The sequence below is a fragment of the Ictalurus furcatus genome, chromosome 22 (genome assembly GCF_023375685.1).
Source record: "Ictalurus furcatus strain D&B chromosome 22, Billie_1.0, whole genome shotgun sequence".
Taxonomy (NCBI): Eukaryota; Metazoa; Chordata; class Actinopteri; order Siluriformes; family Ictaluridae; genus Ictalurus; species Ictalurus furcatus.
The window spans coordinates 18,344,511-18,365,295 of NC_071276.1; the positions used below are offsets into that span (position 1 = coordinate 18,344,511).

The 20,785-nt window shown below is 42.0% G+C and overlaps 1 protein-coding gene across 2 annotated transcripts in view; it reads left to right on the plus strand.

The window, feature by feature from the left end:
- Nucleotides 1-12,765, plus strand: part of susd2 (sushi domain containing 2) — a 32,905-nt gene extending 20,140 nt beyond the window's left edge. For both annotated transcript variants that reach the window (XM_053610171.1, XM_053610172.1), the window contains 2 exons: nt 2,138-2,234; nt 12,538-12,765. In XM_053610171.1, the coding sequence (XP_053466146.1) occupies nt 2,138-2,234; nt 12,538-12,598 (158 nt within the window). In that variant the 3' untranslated portion in view covers nt 12,599-12,765. The remainder of the gene's footprint in view (nt 1-2,137; nt 2,235-12,537) is intronic.
- The last annotated feature ends 8,020 nt before the right edge of the window (nt 12,766-20,785 follow it).

The window sequence follows — 20,785 nt, forward strand, 5'->3', positions numbered from 1 at the left end:
CCACCGTGCGCCCCAAATGAAACGTATTCATGGTATTTAGAAAAATGTATCAGGATCTGTAATGAAAGTAAAATAAAATGTACAGTCAGGTATTAACAGATAAATGGAACATATAAAAGAATTTAAAAAAAAAAGAACAATGCTAAAATAAATCAAAATAGAACACTTCTGTCTATAAACATTAGCTGAGACCCATTTCAGTGACTAATTAGTACCAGACTATGAGGCTTTATATGTTGGGTTTTGTTTATATGAATGTTTTTCCTCATTTATAGAAATACATACATCGTTAATCCGCCTCCTGAAAGGTTGCTGTTTGGACAGTTGTCGATATCGGCCCTCCGGCGAATACAGAAGGAAACACACTGTCATTATGACTGTTTTTCTTTTAGCAAGGCGGATATCTGCCAAAATACCAAAGAAGGTGCGAACAGAACCTGGTGCTCCAGGCGTTTAAAACTCGGTAGTGTTACGTATAAATACGCGTGGTTTCCGAACCTAGTAGAACGTGTGTATGAGAAGGAAATGTTCATTAAATCTGCAGGTAGGTTTCGCATTTTGTGCAATTCGAAGTGGGAGGAGCTAAACGTGTGTGATAGGCTTTTTTATTTCCTCCATGAGATGAGAGAAACTTTCGGCGCATGAGAAAAGGGCCAAACCATAAAACCCTGTGCTGTAGCGCCACCACTGGGCTGATCAGGCTCATCTCACTTGTCTGGGTTGCAGGATGGAGTACTAACTATCGAGCAAGTTTCACGACTGTACGATTTACAGTAGATTTGGTCTGCACAAGCCGTTTTTATGGAAGAGAAGAAGAAGAAGAAGGAGAAAATCTCGAACAAAAACAACAGGGTTCCGGCACGTTTGGTGCTTGGACCCCTGAGTATATGAATATTCATATGAGTATATGAATATTTACACGCAGGTGTGCCGTTATAGGAAATGAATCAACGATAGGTTGGTGTGATGAAACAGAGTTCCCTTTACCCTGAAGTTGATTATTTTCCAACAACGGCACGTCCCAAAGTGTTTTATTCCTTTTATCCCAAACACTTTCTCTTCTCTTCGTACTGTAAATAACTCTTCATAAACACGGGTTGTAACCAGGGCGGAGAGGTAGATTATTGCAGCAGGATATGGGCTCTTAGCCTCCTTATCTCTCTCGCTCTCTCTCTCTTTCTTTCTCCGAAGCCCACATCCATCAGCGTTTAAGGTGATGACGCTGCTGCTGCTGAACACTTTCCCGCATTAGCGTGTCACGCGCGTGCATTCCTCCATGGTGAGAGGGGAAGAGAGGGAGAGCTGAGGGTCAGATGAAGGCATGAGGGAGAAAGAGAGAGTTCGGATGACCGAGAACGGGAACGGGGTAGTGACACGGTGTCTGTGTTTCAACTGGTGCCTTATATGCGCCATTTCATTTGTTTCGGAAAATGTCTGAGATCACTCCACGTACTCGAGAACAAAAGATCACTCTAACAGGAGGGGGGTGTGGTTTAAACCGAGGCTGACATTACGTAACTGCTGTTTGACCTAGCGTGATGTGGAAATTTCAGTTTAGCCAAAAGTGGGTGGAGCAAATGCATACATTTTTACATATTTCATATAGATACTGTAAATAGATTTTTTTTTTTTTCAAATAGTCAATGTACTCGATCTGATTCATGTATATAGTTGAATTATTTAATATATTTAAATGCATAATTATGTAACAATTTGTTTTTATTATAAACAAGCAGCAAAGCACGTATCCTAAAGATAGTTCATTTCCACCATGCATGCACTTTTAAAACACATTTTATTGATAATTTAGTGTATTTTTATTTTATTTATTTTTTTGGTTGTGTTTTTTGTTGTCATCGCTTCAAAATCTTTTTTGTTTTTGTGTTTTTTTGTTCCTGAATGTCTGCTGAAGGTCTCACACACTAATAATCCCTCACAGCCTGTTGTCACTACTCATTAATATTCATAAGCAGATTAAAAGTGGTCATTAATATTCACTAGTTCACACACACACACACAGAGTTTAGACGAGGTTGAACACATCTGATTTCCTGAATCGGATGTTCCCGACCTCGCATTCGACTCAGGGCAGAAGTCATGTTTGTTTGCTCTTCTTTCCTTTTTTGTTTTTTTGTAGACAACATTTTGGGAATCGTGTTGGGCAGCGTCGGTGCTGTCCTCACTGTGGTCGTCATGGTGATCGCGATCGTCCTCTACACCCGGAAACAGAAGAGGTGAGCGCGTACAATTTTTTTTTTTTTAATCTAGTACTTTGGTGTGAGTTTATGTTTGTGAATGTGTCTAATACATGTGAGTGTATGTGACTGGATTTGTGTTATAATCACGCACTAATTCACCAGTTTCACTAAGATGTATATAAATGAATCATGTGGGTTTCCTCTGGGTTCTCCAGTTTTCTCCCAACTCCCAGACATATGCTATAATAATAATAATAATAATAATAATAATAATAAACTCTATTTTATAAAGCGCCTTTAAAAGCAGCTTCTCAAAGCGCTGTACACAAAATAAGCAGTACACAGAAAAATAAAACATATGAAAGTTAATAAGAACAACAACAAGGTTAATAATAATTATTATAAAATAGCGGCAGAGTTTTGAACATATTGCAGTTTGTTGATTGTGGATTTAGAAACTCCGGCTAAAAAGGCGTTACGGTAATCCACCCGAGTGACAAATGAGTTAATCAGCTTTCCAGCCACAGAGAAGTTTAGCACTGGGCGCAGTCTAGCTATATTTCTGAGGTGAAAAAAAGATCCCTTCACAGCGCTCTGAACAAAAAAATCAGAGTGAGAGTGAGAGTGTGTAAGAGCATGTGATAGTGTGTGTGAGTGTGTAAGAGCATGTGATAGTGTGAGTGTGTAAGAGCATGTGATAGTGTGTGTGAGTGTGTAAGAGCATGTTATAGTGTGTGTGAGTGTGTAAGAGCATGTGATAGTGTGTGTGTGAGTGTGTAAGAGCATGTGATAGTGTGTGTGAGTGTGTAAGAGCATGTGATAGTGTGTGTGAGTGTGTAAGAGCATGTGATAGTGTGTGTGTGAGTGTGTAAGAGCATGTGATAGTGTGTGTGAGTGTGTAAGAGCATGTGATAGTGTGTGTGAGTGTGTAAGAGCATGTGATAGTGTGTGTGTGAGTGTGTAAGAGCATGTGATAGTGTGTGTGAGTGTGTAAGAGCATGTGATAGTGTGTGTGAGTGTGTAAGAGCATGTGATAGTGTGTGTGTGAGTGTGTAAGAGCATGTGATAGTGTGTGAGAGTGTGTAAGAGCATGTGATAGTGTGTGTGTGAGTGTGTAAGAGCATGTGATAGTGTGTGTGAGTGTGTAAGAGCATGTGATAGTGTGTGAGAGTGTGTAAGAGCATGTGATAGTGTGTGAGAGTGTGTAAGAGCATGTGATAGTGAGTGAGAGTGTGTAAGAGCATGTGATAGTGAGTGAGAGTGTGTAAGAGCATGTGATAGTGAGTGAGAGTGTGTAAGAGCATGTGATAGTGTGTGTGAGTGTGTCAGAGCATGTATAGTGTGTGTGTGTGTGTGTGTGTGTGTGTGTGTGTGTGAGTATATGAGAGTGTGTAAGAACACATTATAGTGTGTCAGAGCATGTGAGAGTGTGTGAAGTTACGTGTGAGAGCGTGAGTGTGTGTGTGTGTGTGTGTGTGTGTGTGTGTGTGTGTACCAAATGAACACATACCCAACACTACAGGGCGCTCTGAATATCTGACCGGCTGTGTTCCAAATCAACATTAACATGGTCAAATGCCTTCGTCCGGAGCAGTACAATAATAAAGGGCGAGGTAAAAACATCTCTTTGTGTGTTAAAAAGGGAAAGTTCAGCTCGCATTGTCCCAGCTGTCTTCATTAATCTCACGCCTCTCAGGACGGATCAGAGCGATCGAGTCTCACGAGGTGATGAAGACGAGACGTGATATAAGTGAGAGATTAAAGGGGACGAGAGCGTCCAGCCCTGTGGGTGAAAGTCATAAAACTCACCTGGACCTTGTAAAACGTGATACGCAAAATCCACACCTGCACCATCAGACAGGAAACGCGCAATAAATCGCTCAGATTAGTTCAAAATACTTCATCAGAGCTTCTACATTTACAGAGACGTCTTTTCGAAGCTTCTTTAAGGGAACGCAAATATAAAAGAATTTCATATTTAGGCGTCCGACACTGTTTTATTTCACAGCTTCTTGTTTTCTATTCGTATACAATGTGAAAAAAACAAATAAATAAACATACAGACCTTTCATGAGGGGGTTCTTGCTTTTCTAATGTGGTTCTCCCTGAAACCTTCTGAAAATACTCTCTTGTAGGGTTCTACATCAGTTTAATGGATGAACAGATTTGACCGATTTTGTTTATTTGTGTTTAAGTTTTTGATTGACACTAGGGCCGGCAGATTCCCTTTAAATCTTCACTTGTATTTTAATCATGTCACAAAGAAAATTACAGTATGAGGCAATATCATAATAATAATAATAATAATAATAATAATAATAATAATAATAATAATTCAGTTTTGTTTTTATTTAGTTACCAGTAGTGAAGTATTATTCTTGACATTTACACTACTTTATTTACGTATTTACTTACTTACTTGCTGTCTTATATATTTATTTATTTACTTAGCTATTTATTGACTTAGTTATTTACTTAATTACTGTCTTGTTTATTTTTTTACTTACTTATGTATTTACCTTTGTTTGTTTGTTTGTTTGTGTGTTTACTGACTTACTTATTTACTTACTATTTATTTACTTACTGTCTTATTTATTTATTATTTACTTAGCTACTTACTGACTTAGTTATTTACTTAATTACTTATTATTTATTTATTTACTTATTTATTTACTTATTTTCCGTCTCATTTCTTTCTTCCTTTCTTTATTTACCTACCTACTTACGTATTTACGGTCTTTTTATTTATTTATTTATTTACTTACTTACAGACTTATATTTATTTATTTATTTATTTATTTACTTACTTACTTACTTATTTACTGTCTCTTTTTATTTATTTTCTTACTGACTGACTTATTTATTTGCTTATTTACTGTCTTATTTATTTTCTTACTTACTGACTTATTTACCTACTTACTTATTTACTGTCTTTTTTTATTTATTTATTTACTTACTTAAAGACTTATTTACTATCTTACTTATTTGTTTATTTATTTCCTTACTTCATTACCGATTCATTTCTGATGTACTTATTGACTCACTGACACACGCTGAGGCCGCGTCCCAGAAGTGTTCGTGTTTACGGTTATTTCTGCTCCTGGGGTACAGGGTGTAGGTTTAGTGTGCAGCCGAGGGTCAGACCTGTGGAAAAGTAACACACGGAATAAACACCACGCATTCATCAGGAGTTTCTACAATCAGGTGACATGAAGGCTGAACGCTCAGAACGTTTACACGACTAGAAGGAGAACGTGGGATCGTAAACATTCGAATGAGTTTATTGGTTCAGCGGCGGGACAAAAGTGTGTACTGGTCCCAGGATGATATCCTGAATCCTCTCTTTCTTTCTCCCGTTCTTTTTTTTTTTTTACGTGTTACTGTTCTCTCATTACTGCCTCAATTTCAGGGCCCTTATTTACTAATGTGTAGTGTAGAGTTACAGCCGGGGGGAGGGGGAGAGGAGGGCTGAATATTGCCCCTTTGTCCCCTCTTATTACCCCACCAAATGTCTTTTATCCTGAGCGAAGAAGTAACAGGAGAAGAGTTAAAGATAACACACCTGCAGAGAGACAGACAGACAGACAGACAGACAGACAGAAAGACAGAGAGAGAGAGAAAGCTATGATGGGGTTTCACCTGTTTTTATGCAAATTCTGAATTTGCATATAATTGTACCTGGGTGAGAAACAGGGGGAAAAAATGTCTTTCCTCTTTGTCTGAAGTGGAAAAGTTGGCAGATGCATAACGGATGTTTGCAGTAAATTATGTGGTGCGTGTGTGTGCGTGTGTGTGTGTGTGTGTGTGTGTGTGCGTGTGTGTGTGTGTGTGTGTGTGTGTATTTGGCTGCCATGCTTTTCACCTATATATAATAAAGAGCACGTGCATATGACCCTGTCACTTCTTTAACAGTGTTCTCCCGAGCACACACACACACACACACACACACACACACACACACACACTTTATCAGACATCATAAATGCATCAAAACACAAGGACAGACTCTGAATATTTCATGTCATGGATTTTACAGTCCGTACACAATTACGTGGAGGTTTTTTTAAATTAATTTTTTTTGCGATCGTTGCTTCGGCCGTTTTAAAACGACTCGAATCCACCACGTAAATATCGACGCAACTTTGGAACGTAATTCGCCCGTAACGGCCGTCTAGTTCACTACGTGCTAATGAACAAATTCCGACACAAAGCTAGTTTATAAACAGACTATGTGATAAAATGTACGCGTAATCAATATCTTCTCATCCTCGAACGCCAAAGATTAGCGGGTCCGGCTTTATACGGTGTGATTAGATTTACACCAACTGTCGATACTTACAAAAAGTCCTTGATTACCAAAAAGTATAGTATACCGACATTTGTTGTTTTGTTTTTTTTCTTTTAAAGAAAAGTAAACCGAAGTACTGTAAGGAACGTCGATGTAGTCTCGTGTACTTTCCTCTCGTGTATATTATACTAAATGACACGCATCCTCATAATAATAATAGTGTATACATCCAGTACAGAAAATTGTATAGTTTGTGTAATTACACGTGCATTACAGAATATTAATATCGTATACAATTAAAACGATTGGTGCGTAATACATCCAAGTCCTGTGGTTTCATTTTAAAGCATCTAAATGAACCCTGTACAGTATATTTGGTTATGCTTACAGTTATTGTGTGTGTGTGTGTAAAATTGTCCTGTGTAAATGTATCGTATATGATATGAGTGAACGTGTGTGCGAGTGTAAATACAGAACTGTACGCACTTACACTTACAGTCTGTGTGTGCACGTGTGCCTGCATGTCGTGCCTCTTATCCCAGACGCCCTGGTACTTTCCAGGTATCGAGTTTCCCATCATGCCTTAGCAAGCCCAAGTCCCACTTACCACAACTGAGTAAAGTCATTAACTCATTCACACGTTCACACACACACACACATTTGAAATATAATGGGCGACGTACAGGGATGACGTGTTCGGACAGCTACGACAACCGGAAATACTGTAAATTTGCGTTAAAAATGTGTAGTCATGGAAACCAGTGGTGACGGCTCGGACACGGTAGCAGAGCGAAGTGTATGGCAATTTATGTATACCACAATCATTTTAAAAAGGAATTTTAACAAATCAAGTGCCAAGTACACGTCGCGACGTTACCGTATTCGTCAGGAGCAGCTTTTTTTTTCTTTTCTTTTTTTTTTTTTTAATGGCCAGATCAATGAAATTGTTTTGAATTCATTTAAAAAGACGCACATAATTATCTAGTGTAAATCTAATTCTGTTTCACAGCACAGTAAGAAACAGAAACAGGAATCGGCACGATTAAGTAGATATATAACCGTTACATGCTTCAAGATCATGAATTTAAGAATCACAAATCTGTACTCGTATTCATAAATCGGCAGTAGTAATGACGGCCCTCGTCGTACAACTACAGATTCTACTTTATGGATAATTTATGTCAAGCGCAACAACCATGCTGAATCCTAATTTTTATTTATATATATAATATATATATATATATATATATACGGTGCCTTGCATAAGTATTCTCCCTGATTGTACTTTGCCACAAGGGGAACTCTGAAGGAACAGGGGAAATCCACATCTAAGATGACAGAATGTTCAGATGTTCACTTGGACACTTCACAAATCAGGCTTTTATGGAAGTTTGTCAACCCAAAAGACACATTAGAGACTCGCCGAACATGTAGAAAAATGTTCCCTGGTCTAATGAGAGCAAAATGGGAAGTTCTTTGTACAAAGAGCTCCGTTTGGCACCGCTCATCACCCTGAGAACAGCATCACATTCACAGTGAAGCATGGTGGTGGTAGCATCACGTTCCGCGTTACCCATGACCTCCATTGGTTGGTTTCCTCCATTACTAAGTTCCTTTTTATCCGGTCACTGACTTTTGTTTTGCGAAGTCTTCACTATGTTGTGAGAGAGAATTTTTATTTATTTTTTTAAATATATAATTTAATAATGCATTTAATGATGCTCAGAAGGTTGTGCATAGTTTGGAATATTATTTCATAACCAAAGCCTGATTTATTTATTTACTTATTTTCAGCCCAGAACGTCTCTCCTGGACTTGTATCGAAAGCACAATGGTCTTTATATTAAGATTAAGCCACGCACAAATGAGGAAATGCAAGCAAAGCGAGATATCAAGCGGAGAACAATACGCGTCGTGCTACTGTGGAAGATTTATAATTGAGTTCTAGAGAAGCAAAGTGCGCAGAGTAGAGGTGTAAGAGCCAGAGGAAGTTTTTTTTTCCATCATTTTTTATCGTTTATTTTTATTAATAACGTGGGGGTTGGCATTTTAGGGGTTAGTTACGTGTTCACGGAAGAGTTGGGTCTTTAGCTGTTGATTGAGGCTGGAAGTTCATTTCACCACCGAGGGACAGTTCGTTTGAAGGTTCTGGAAAGTGACCTTGAGCTTGACCTTGAGTTTGTTTAGGTTCTCTAACAAAATCTGGGTACTTCCAGGAACAGGTGTATTTATTTTGTATTTATTTTATCACGATGTATCATTACAAAATTGCTCAAAGGGGGCGAATACTTACTGTATACAATGCACATCGATCACGCTGATGAGCATTATCCCTGCAGTGTGGAACTCAAAGAGAAGCTAAAATTGGTCCTGCAGGTGAAATGTGCCGTCGTTCATGAGTTATTAAACACTAATAACACGTATTTATTCTCGTTTAAGAATCCTTTGTTTCCCAATAAGACGTGTCTCTGCTTAAAGAGAGTTTGTTATCCACGCTGGAGTTTTTAGTGGATGCAGTAATCCACATCAGCGTAATTCAGACCAGTTTTGTGTTACGTGATCCACTGTTCCGTTGTGTGTTTTCTGTTATGGGAGTCTGATTAAGAGCGAGTCTGATTTCATTACGTTTCGGTCAGTTGGAGATCAGTTGTAGGTCAGCGATTATAAACGTTAAAGCAACAATCTGGATGGTTTCAGTGCTGGTTATTTTTGTTTTGGTTTTTTTTTTTTTTTTTGGTTAGCATGACATCTATCATGTTTGTCATACTGGAAAACTGGTATTAGAATCAACTTTAATCTCACATCTTTATTGTATTACAGCAGAAAGAAATAAGCATCTTATATTTGTCCTGGTTTCCATGATGAGATGATGAGGTGCATGTTTCCAGTGTGTTTGTGCTTTACTGTAAGAGGCTGGGTATTTTGGTCAGCTTTAGATCAGCATTCATTCAGGTTAAAGCTATTATCTAGAACGGTTAAGTTCAGCACCCTGAAAGGGTTCTTTACGTTGTGTCTGTGAGGGAAGCGTTAGAACGTTGCCGTTTCAGAAATGCTCCCGTTGTCATCCTAAGAACCCTGTATCTATAGTGTGTTTTATTTCAGTGATCATTTATTTTAGAAATCAGCACCTATCTGTCCATCAGTCAATCTGTGTGTGCCTGTGTACTTACCTTCCTGTCTGCCTGTCTGTCTGTCTATCCACCAACCTGTCTACCTACCCGTCTACCTTCCTACATGTCCGCACACCTGTCAACCTAACTGTCTACCTGTCTAGCCACCAGTCTCCCCACTTGTCTGTGTACTTACTGTACCTGTTTAACCAACTATTTACGTGTTTACATACATGTCTTCCTAACTACTTATCTGTCTACCTACCCTACCTACTTATCTGTCTATCCACCAGTCTCCCCACTTTTCTACCTACATGTCTATCTACCTATTTACCTGTTTATCCACCTGTCTCCCCACATGTCTCCCTACCAGCTTACTTGTCTACATACCTACCTACTTACCTGTCTCCCCACTTTTCTACCTACATGTTTATCCACTTACTTACCTGTCTTCCTAACTATTTACCTGTTTACATACACATCTTCCTAACTTAGCTGTCTATCCACTTGTCTCCCCATATGTCTCCCTACCTACTTACTTCTACATACTTAACTACTTACCTGTTTACCAACCTACCTCCCTGTATGTCTTTCTTCCCACCTATCTACCTACCTGTCTAGCTGCCTACCTGTCTGTTTTGCCTGTCTACTTACCTACCTCTCTACATGTATGTCTGACTGTCTACCAACCAGTCTACCTACCTGTCTCCCTACCTACTTACCCATCTACCCACCTACCTGTCTACTCACCTGTCGCCCTACCTACTTACCCGTCTACCCACCTACCTGTCTACTCACCTGTCTACCTACCTACTTACCCATCTACCCACCTACCTGTCTACTCACCTGTCGCCCTACCTACTTACCCGTCTACCCACCTACCTGTCTACTCACCTGTCTCCCTATCTACTTACCCGTCTACGCACCTACCTGTCTACCTATCTACTTACCCGTCTACCCACCTACCTGTCTACTCACCTGTCTCCCTATCTACTTACCCGTCTACCCACCTACCTGTCTACTCACCTGTCTCCCTATCTACTTACCCGTCTACCCACCTACCTGTCTACTCGCCTGTCTCCCTATCTACTTACCTGTATACCCACCTACCTGTCTACTCGCCTGTCTCCCTACCTACTTACCCGTCTACCCACCTACCTGTCTACTCGCCTGTCTCCCTACCTACTTACCCGTCTACCCACCTACCTGTCTACTCACCTGTCTCCCTATCTACTTACCCGTCTACGCACCTACCTGTCTACCTATCTACTTACCCGTCTACCCACCTACCTGTCTACTCGCCTGTCTCCCTACCTACTTACCCGTCTACCCACCTACCTGTCTACTCGCCTGTCTCCCTACCTACTTACCCGTCTACCCACCTACCTGTCTACTCACCTGTCTCCCTATCTACTTACCCGTCTACGCACCTACCTGTCTACCTATCTACTTACCCGTCTACCCACCTACCTGTCTACTCGCCTGTCTCCCTACCTACTTACCCGTCTACCCACCTACCTGTCTACTCGCCTGTCTCCCTACCTACTTACCCGTCTACCCACCTACCTGTCTACTCGCCTGTCTCCCTACCTACTTACCCGTCTACCCACCTACCTGTCTACTCGCCTGTCTCCCTACCTACTTACCCGTCTACCCACCTACCTGTCTACTCGCCTGTCTCCCTACCTACTTACCCGTCTACCCACCTACCTGTCTACTCACCTGTCTCCCTACCTACTTACCCGTCTACCCACCTACCTGTCTACTCGCCTGTCTCCCTACCTACTTACCCGTCTACCCACCTACCTGTCTACTCGCCTGTCGCCCTACCTACTTACCCGTCTACCCACCTACCTGTCTACTCACCTGTCTCCCTACCTACTTACCCGTCTACCCACCTACCTGTCTACTCACCTGTCTCCCTACCTACTTACCCGTCTACCCACCTACCTGTCTACTCACCTGTCTCCCTATCTACTTACCCGTCTACGCACCTACCTGTCTACTCACCTGTCTCCCTATCTACTTACCCGTCTACCCACCTACCTGTCTACTCGCCTGTCTCCCTATCTACTTACCCGTCTACCCACCTACCTGTCTACTCGCCTGTCTCCCTATCTACTTACCTGTATACCCACCTACCTGTCTACTCGCCTGTCTCCCTACCTACTTACCCGTCTACCCACCTACCTGTCTACTCGCCTGTCTCCCTACCTACTTACCCGTCTACCCACCTACCTGTCTACTCGCCTGTCTCCCTACCTACTTACCCGTCTACCCACCTACCTGTCTACTCGCCTGTCTCCCTACCTACTTACCCGTCTACCCACCTACCTGTCTACTCGCCTGTCTCCCTACCTACTTACCCGTCTACCCACCTACCTGTCTACTCGCCTGTCTCCCTACCTACTTACCCGTCTACCCACCTACCTGTCTACTCGCCTGTCTCCCTACCTACTTACCCGTCTACCCACCTACCTGTCTACTCGCCTGTCTCCCTATCTACTTACCCGTCTACCCACCTACCTGTCTGCTCGCCTGTCTCCCTACCTACTTACCTGTCTACCCACATACCTGTCTACCCATCTGTCTTCCTACCTATCCATATACCTGTCTACCCGCTTACTTTTCCACTTGTTTGTCTACCTACCTACACCTCTCTGTCTATAATTTAATTTACCTATGTATATAGACTTACATTTATTGACTAAATCTATTTAACTGTCTGCCCATTATGCATTTCTATGTTTATCTGTCTGTTTGTTTATATCTTGATGTTTAGGAGTGGGGGGGTTTGGAGGATGCTCAGTGATGATTTGACATTATTTCTGAATAATATTTTAAAGGCTTGTTGTCTCAAAACTTCTCTCTGTGTTTGACGACGACGATGATGACGATGATGATGATGATGATGGTGTTTTTGTGTATGTTTCTTTCACAGAGAAAGGATGAGGCAGAGAGAAAACAAGGCAGTTTATCAACACAACACTGCAAATCTGTGAAACCCCACAGCTGCTGCACTAACACTCCGTTATACTGTCAGATTTCAACGCGCCTTTTAAGCGCAGCAGTGCACTAAGTGTATTGTGAAAAGATATTTTTTTTGCAGATTGCGCTGTCGGTATCGATACCCGGCAGCCGCATGTATAAATTTGCGCTGGTTTTAATGAAACCTGTCGTGCTGTGATTCTTTTTCTCCCTGGTGCTAATTTCGTAACAGTAACACAGTAGTATAATAATAAAATGATTAGTCAATTAATAATAAATTAATACAATAAATATGTTAAATGTATGAAGGAATAATCAGGGATGGACAGAATACATTCAGGAAGTGAGGAACTCTTTATTTATTTAACCCCCCCCCACACACACACATACAACCTGCCATTTTAAGAGGGGTGTGTAGACTTTTTTCTTGTCTTTTTTCTTTTTTTTTAAAATCTGTTTTAGAACTAAAGTAGGGCAGAAAATATTTTCAAATTCTTCTTCTTCTAAAATAAATAAATAAATAAAGAAGGAATTTTAATTGAATTACTCCGGATCAGTTCATAGATTTGGTCTCCGTGGTAAATCCGGCCGAAATACAGTGCGTCAGAAACGTTTTTATCGGCCAACAGATTAAAGTCTTCCGCATTGTTTACTTCGATACGTCGCTTTGCGAAATCAGCATTTGAATGGAAAAAGACAGCATTTTAAATTGAAAGCATGACTGTTTTCTCTGACTGTGGACAACATGTGATCTCAGTATTTATAATAAATGAGTGTAAGTAAATAGTGAGTGTGTGTTCCGGTGGTTTACGATAATAATGTGTACGACTCGATGGTACTGCCATCTCGGGTAAGTGTGTAGTGGAGTAGTGTTTATAGTGGTTTGGGATGCAGAGTCCATCCATCCATCCATCCACCTTCTATACCGCTTATCCTTCCTTCAGGGTCACGGGGAACCTGGAGCCTATCCCAGGGAGCATCGGGTATGAGGCGGGGTACACCCTGGACAGGGTGCCAATCCATCGCAGGGCACAATCACACACACACTCACACACCCATTCATACACTACGGACACTTTAGACACGCCAATCAGCCTACCATGCGTGTCTTTGGACTGGGGGAGGAAACCGGAGTACCCGGAGGAAACCCCAACAGCACGGGGAGAACATGCAAACTGGAAAAATGGAAAGTGAAATAATCTTATTTGAGAAATAACATTAAATACCAAAATGTGCTGAATAATGACTGGATGAAATAAAAACAGATTTGCATGCGAGTGTATCTGTGGATCTGCAGAGTTTAAATGCACTGCCTTGGAGGGAGAAAGGAGATACGGAATGACTGAATGATGATGGAGTGATTGTGTGTGTGTGTGTGTGTGTGTGTTAGTTCTACTTCAATTAGAATAGTCTGGACTGCCGGACACTTAAAGCTGTATGGCAGAGACACAGAGGTGCCTGAAAGGCAAAGGAAAACGAGAAGAGATGAAACGAGTTTGAACAGGGGATACGTAATAAAAAGGAAAGTTTCAGCGAAGGAGAAAGCAAGAGGGATAAAGAACGGGGAAAAGAAATGCAGGCAGAGCGAAATGACTAGGGAGTGAGAGAGTGAAGCCAAATAAAAAGAGAAAGAAGAGCACAAAAGAAATGGAGAGAGAGAGAGAGGATGGAAGAATAAAAAAAAAAGGTAATACTGGGATACTAGGAAGGAAGAAAAAGGCAGGAAAAAGACAAATGAGGGAAATTAAAGGATAGAAGAAAGGTTCAAAGACGTAAGAGGGAAACAATGAAAGAGAAAAGGCTGCTCTGGGGAGAAAGAGAGAAAGAAACTGAAGAAAGATGAGAAAGACCGAAAGAAATATAGACAGAGAGGAAGGAAAGAGTGAGAAAGAAGAACAGATCAGGGAGGAAGGAGAGAGCTGCTGAGGGGAAACGTGCAGCAAAACTAAAGAGGGAAAGAAGAACACGACGGAGGAAGGGAGAGAGACGGACAAACGGAAGCTAAAACTGGAGGAGAAGAAAGAAGTGAACGAAAGCAAGAGAAGGGAGGAGATGGAGAGACAGGGAGGGGAAAAGATAAAATAATGAGGACAAGAAAGACAGATTCTAGGCTGGGGCAGAAGAAGGAACGGAAAGAAGGGGGGGGGGGGGAAGAGAAAACGAGACCGAGAGATAGACGAGAGGTGGAGGGAAAGAAGAAAGAGAGGAGAAACAGAGAGAAAATGGAGAATAACGACGAAAAAGATAGCAACTGTGGAGAAAAAAGTGAGAGCAAGAGACGAGAGTATAGGAAGGGGGAAGAAAACGGGAATATGGATGGATTGACCGAGATGAGAGATGGAAAGAGAGTGAGGGAGATACTCGGAGGAATAAAACATGAGGAGAGAGAAAGAACGAAGGAAGGAGGGTGAAAAGAAAAAAAAAAAGAGAGAGAACAGGGTGAAATGGGTTTACTGCTGCCAGCTGTGCAATCTTGTATCTATTATCAAAGCAAAAACACCCTGTGTGTGTGTGTATGCGTGTGTGCATGTGTGTGTGTGTGTGTGTGAGTGTATGAGTGAGTGAGTGAATTCCTGCTCCCAGATGTTCCTGGTGTTTTTTATCATCCTGACGCTCCATTAGTGCGCTGAGATGGAGGAGTGTGTATGTACATAAGATTAACCAACCTTTCATCTGCTGTTTTAACACACGTCCTGAAGTCAAGTGTGTGTGTGTGTGTGTTTGTGTGTGTATGTAAGTAAGCGAGTGTGTTTGGATCTAAAGCAGAGAGCAGATCAGTGAGCTGAGTCCAGCTTTACGCTGAGTGAGGGATGAAGGAGGAGTGTTTCATCTCTCTGTGTGAGCGATCTGAGCGGCTCAGCTGTAATTAGCGCCGCTGTTTCGGCCTGCAGAGGGAAAATTCCCCCTCACACACTCGTCTATCGGCTCAAACCACGATATTAAACACACAGAGCGCTGCAGGTCGGTGTGTTCAACCCTGCTGTCTGTGTCTCACCTGTCCAGGTGTTGAGCATTCTGACTTTTGGCAGGTCGATCACTTCCACACATGCCTAAAATCTATTTTTAATATAGGAAATTCGATTCATTTGAAACGGTTGAATTGTAAAAAAAAATTGCAAAGAATAATTGTAATAAATGTCTAATTATTAATACTTATTATTAAGTAAATGCTACAATTTGATCTCCGACTAGTGGAAACAGACTTTCGCAAATTTAACACCTGCCCTTCGTTTGAACTGAGTTGTGGATGCAATCGCTTCCCCGAAGGTGCTCTATTAATCTATTTGCAAAGACTTTGCTCCGTAACAGCCGAAACGACACCAAACAAACCACACACGCTCTTTCGCTCGTGTGTTAAGGTGATTTTATGCCGGACTCGGTGTGTATATCGTTTATGCAGTGAGTACGGTATTAAATTTCTAGCACTGGTTTAGTAAATATAATGTGCAAGTATTTGTAACTGCTCATGGTGGGCTATAACATTAACACACACACACACACACACACACACACACACGGCCTCCACGTGATGTAAAAGAAAATGATTCATCAGACCAGGCCACGTTCTTCCACTGCTCCACGGTCCAGTTCTGATGCTCACGTGCCCATTGTAGGAGTTTTCGGTGGTGTACAGGAGTCAGCACGGGCGCTCTGACCGGTCTGCAGCTATGCAGCTCCGTACGCAGCAAGCTGTGATGCTCTGTGTGTCCTGACTCCTTTCTATCAGAGCCAGCGTTAACTTTTTCAGCAATTTGTGCTAGAGTAGCTCTTCTGTAGGATCGGACCAGACGGACTAACCGTCGCTCCTCACGCACATCGATGAGCCTCGGGCGCACACGACCCTGTCGCCGGTTCACCGGTTGTCCTTCCATGGACCATTTTTAGTAGGTACTAACCACTGCATCCCGGGAACACCTCACAAGACCTGCAGTTTTGGAGACGCTCCGACCCAGTCGTCTAGCTGTCACAATTTGGCGCTTGTCAAAGTCGCTCAGATCCTTACGCTCGCCCATTTTTCCTGCCTTCAACACATCAACTTCGAGAACTGACTGTTCACTTGCCGCCCAATAAATACATCCCACTGTTTAACAGGTGCTACTGTAACGAGAGACTCACTCACTGTTATTCACTTCACCTGTAGGTGCTTTTAACGTAATGGCTGATAAGGCAAGATAAACTTAAAAACGAAGATTTTGGGCCATCATGTTACCTAAAATACAAGGAACAACGGCAGGAGAAAATGGTCCATCGAAATAATTGGCGCTCCTCCACGAGTCTCGGACGTTCTCATTGCTGATGGTTTTGTACACGTTTCTTCATTAGGGTCACTTTGGGAACCTATCCTGAAACAGAAAGCCCTTTCGTTGTAGGGTTCTACATGAACAATTCCCTGAAGAACACTTGTATCCAAAAAGCTGACAGAATATAACAATTTTCTTGTGGCATTTAACCGAAGTCTCTTTGAAGCCTGATAACCTCCAAACCGTCATTCTAGTCTAGTCGCCCAGACTAGACCTGTCTATAATTCGGTGCAATTTACAAGTATTAATGCTCTTGTGGCTGTTCTGTTGAGTCGGAGAAGTGTGTGTTCGCGTGTGCTTAATGATTCTTAACACGTAAGAATTCTTGTTTCCCTTGACCACGGCAGCATCCGAGGGCCGTAGCGAAGTTTCTTTTCATTTTCTCTTTTTTTCTCTCTCTCTCTCTCCATTACCGATGCAGCGTATAGAAAATGGTGGGAGCTATTAACCAGCTGAAGTGAAATGAATGAAAGAGGATATAAATTGGTTACAGGTGGAAAACACGGCTTCTATAAACACAACAGTGGAAGCGATGTGGCTAATTCAGGAAATTAAGTTATGAAACATTTTTGTCCTGAAATGAGCTGAGCGAAAGAGAGAGAGAGAGAGGAGAGAAAGGAAAGGAAAGGAAGAAAACGGATCATTTGATCATGTTTCTGTAGAAGAAAGCCCCCCAGCTCAGTGTGTTGACCTTTTAGAAACGTGTCCACGGTTATTAAAAGTGTAGCTCGGTGAAAAACAAAAAAAAAAATCCTTCTTTACCAAGCACTAAAGATAAGAGATACTAGCTTGTCAACATTTCACTTTTTGACGCATAACAAAGAACGTAATCAGGACTGTAAACCTGTCTACTATTCAGACATGATGGAAGTCTTGTGTCCTTCTCTCGTCTGGTTAACATTGTTGATCTTCCAGTTGTTGGTTTTTTTTTTGCCACCAGTGTCTGCTTTATATGAGGAATAAAACACACCAATATGCTGTTATAGGGATATATTTAAAGACAGGGTTGTGTGAGACAGTTACTGTTATCACCCTTGAGTCATACTTTTTATCTGTTTATAGTTACATTTATTGTTGTGGAAGTTAGATCTTGTTCTCGCTTACGTTATAGCAGCTATAAACGGTCGTTCCTTCACCAGGCTTTCTCTCTGTCTCTCTCTCTCTTGAAGTCAGTATGACAAAATAAATAAAAACCGCAGCTTGTCTCCTTCCAGCGGCGGAAAGCTTACTCGTACTGGAGACTCCTTCTTCCGTATATGTTAAAAAAAAGGACTCTACTGAAAAATGGTTATTTTTCTTTTGTTAAATAACAGCACAATATAACAGTCCACCATACAAGTCTCCCTGTGAACGAGTCGAGGCTGTAGAAATAAGCACGTATTATCATATAAACTACACCTACGATTTGAAGCGAGCTATAGAAAATAAATCAACACCTTCTGACCAATCAGGTTCGAGCACCAGTCTCTTTATATGTACCGCTCGATTAGCTTCTTAGCTGTAGACCATGATCGCTGTCTGTCTTCGCTTACATGAAAAACAAACAAACAAGATGGCCGCCTCCATAGGGTTTCAGTGTTTTGCTAGGCAGTGACGTTTTGTTCATGTTTATAGATGAGAGTAAGACACACCGTTTCCTAAACCACATCAGTAAGTCTGTGTGATGTCAATGTCGAACTGGATAATCTGTTGATATTGAGAAAGAAAAAAGAAAAAGATTGGTTATGAATGGAGGGGGCATGGTGGCTTAGTGGTTAGCATGTTTGTCTCGCACCTCCAAGGTTGGGGGTTCCAATCCCTTGCACGTTCTCCCCGTGCTTCGGGGGTTTCCTCCTGGCACTCCAGTTTCCTCCCCCAGTCCAAAGACATGCGCTGTTGGCTGACTGGCATTTCCAAACTGTCTGTCGTGTGGGATTGTGACCTCCGACCGGTTGGCACTCAACGAAAATGTCCCCGAACATATCATTAAAAAATGGTTTTGACAAAAGGGTAAGCTGTACTTCTTCAGATTATGATGGAAACATTTTCCTTCACAGACAGTCAACACATTGAGGATTTAAAATAAAAAAAAAATAAAAAAAGTTGTGATATTTTGTTTTATTAATGGCAACAAAGCTTAAAGAACGTGGAAATTCAAAATCTCCGAATTCTCGCGTGTGTTCATGCTCACTTCATGGTTCTGAAAGCCAAAATCAATTTCAGACCTGGTCCAGCTGTTTGTTTTTCATTTTATTCTTTAAAGAAAAAAACCTGAAGCTCCATCTCACACACACACACACACTTGTTTGAGCACTGAACTGTATCTCTCTCTCTCTCTCTCTCGCTCTCTCTCTCTCTCGTTTTTCCACATTTCTTATTGCTAACTGTGCTTGAAGTTGACATGTGATCTCTGGCTTCTTAATTCAATTAAAGCCTTATCTTATTCCTGTGCTCCCTCATGCGCCGCCCCCATCGCCGCTTTTTGTCTTAACCCTGCTGCGTCTCCACTGCCAACACAAACACTTCTCCTCTCAGAAGCTCGCCAGTGAAATCTCTGCACTTAAAACCCGTCACGCTCCAGCTCTCAGCCACAAAGCCTGCGCCTTTTGCTTTGATCACTGCTCTGGATTTGCGACACACGTTAAAATACAAACCCATAGGCCTCGTCCCGCTTGGATATGTGTAATAATCTCCAGTAAACACATTAAGCCTCGGCATGAGATGGTGGTTCGTATGTGAGTGCTGATCATCTTGAGTGATGTGGCTTCTTCCCAGAATCCCCCTGAAAATTTGCTCTGACTTTTTCTGCTCTCTTCATGCCCCCGCGCGTAACAGCACCGACCTTGAAGACGATTACGTCTAATGGGCCGCTTAAAGAACAAAAGTATCCTCAAAGTCACCTTTAACTCTGGGTTTTTCCCCTGGCTTTCATCCCCGGTGCGGGTGAGACATCTCGAGCTGCCCGTCTGATCTGAAATACGACGGTATTCCCGAGTCAGATTTGCAGATATAGATCACATACGCTGAAATTGTTTTGTAATTGTTTTTAAATCCCTAACATTTCAGATAAATATAAATAAAAGATCAGCTCAAATAGTTTGTTCTTTTTTTATTTTGGTCCACATGAAATGGGCGCCCAAGGCTCACTGATGCGCGTGAGGAGTGAAGGCTAGCCCGTGAAATTACTGAAAAAGTTAACGCTGGTTCTGATAGAAAGGAGTCAGGACACACAGAGCATCACAGCTTGCTGTGTACGGAGCTGCGTAGCTGCAGACCGGTCAGAGCGCCCGTGCTGACTCCTGTACACCACCGAAAACTCCTACAATGGGCATGTGAGCATCAGAACTGGACCGTGGAGCAGTGGAAGAAGGTGGCCTGGTCCGATGAATCATTTTCTTTTACATCACGTGGAGGCTGTGTGTGTGTGTGTGTGTGCATCACTTACCTGGGGAAGAGATGGCACCAGGATGCACTATGGGAAGAAGGCGAGCCGGCGGAGGCAGTGTGATGCTCTGGGCAATGTTCTGCTGGGAAACCTTGGGTCCTGGCGTTCATGTGGATGTACCTTTGACACATACCACCTACCTAAACATCGCTGCAGACCGAGTACACCCCTTCACGGTGACGGTATTCCCTAACGGCAGTGGTCTCTTTCAGCATGATAATGCGCCCTGACACTGCAATAATTGTTCAGGAACGGTTTGAGGAACATGACAAAGAGTTCAAGGTGTTGACTCGGCCTCCAAATTCCCCAGATTTCAATCAATCCAATCGAGCTTCTCTATGATGTTCCGGACAAACAAGTCCGATCCATGGAGGCCCGATCTCACAACTTAGAGGACTTAAAGGATCTGCTGCGAACAAGACCTTCAGAGGTCTTTTGTGGAGTCCATGCCTCGATAGGTCAGAGCTGTTTTGGTG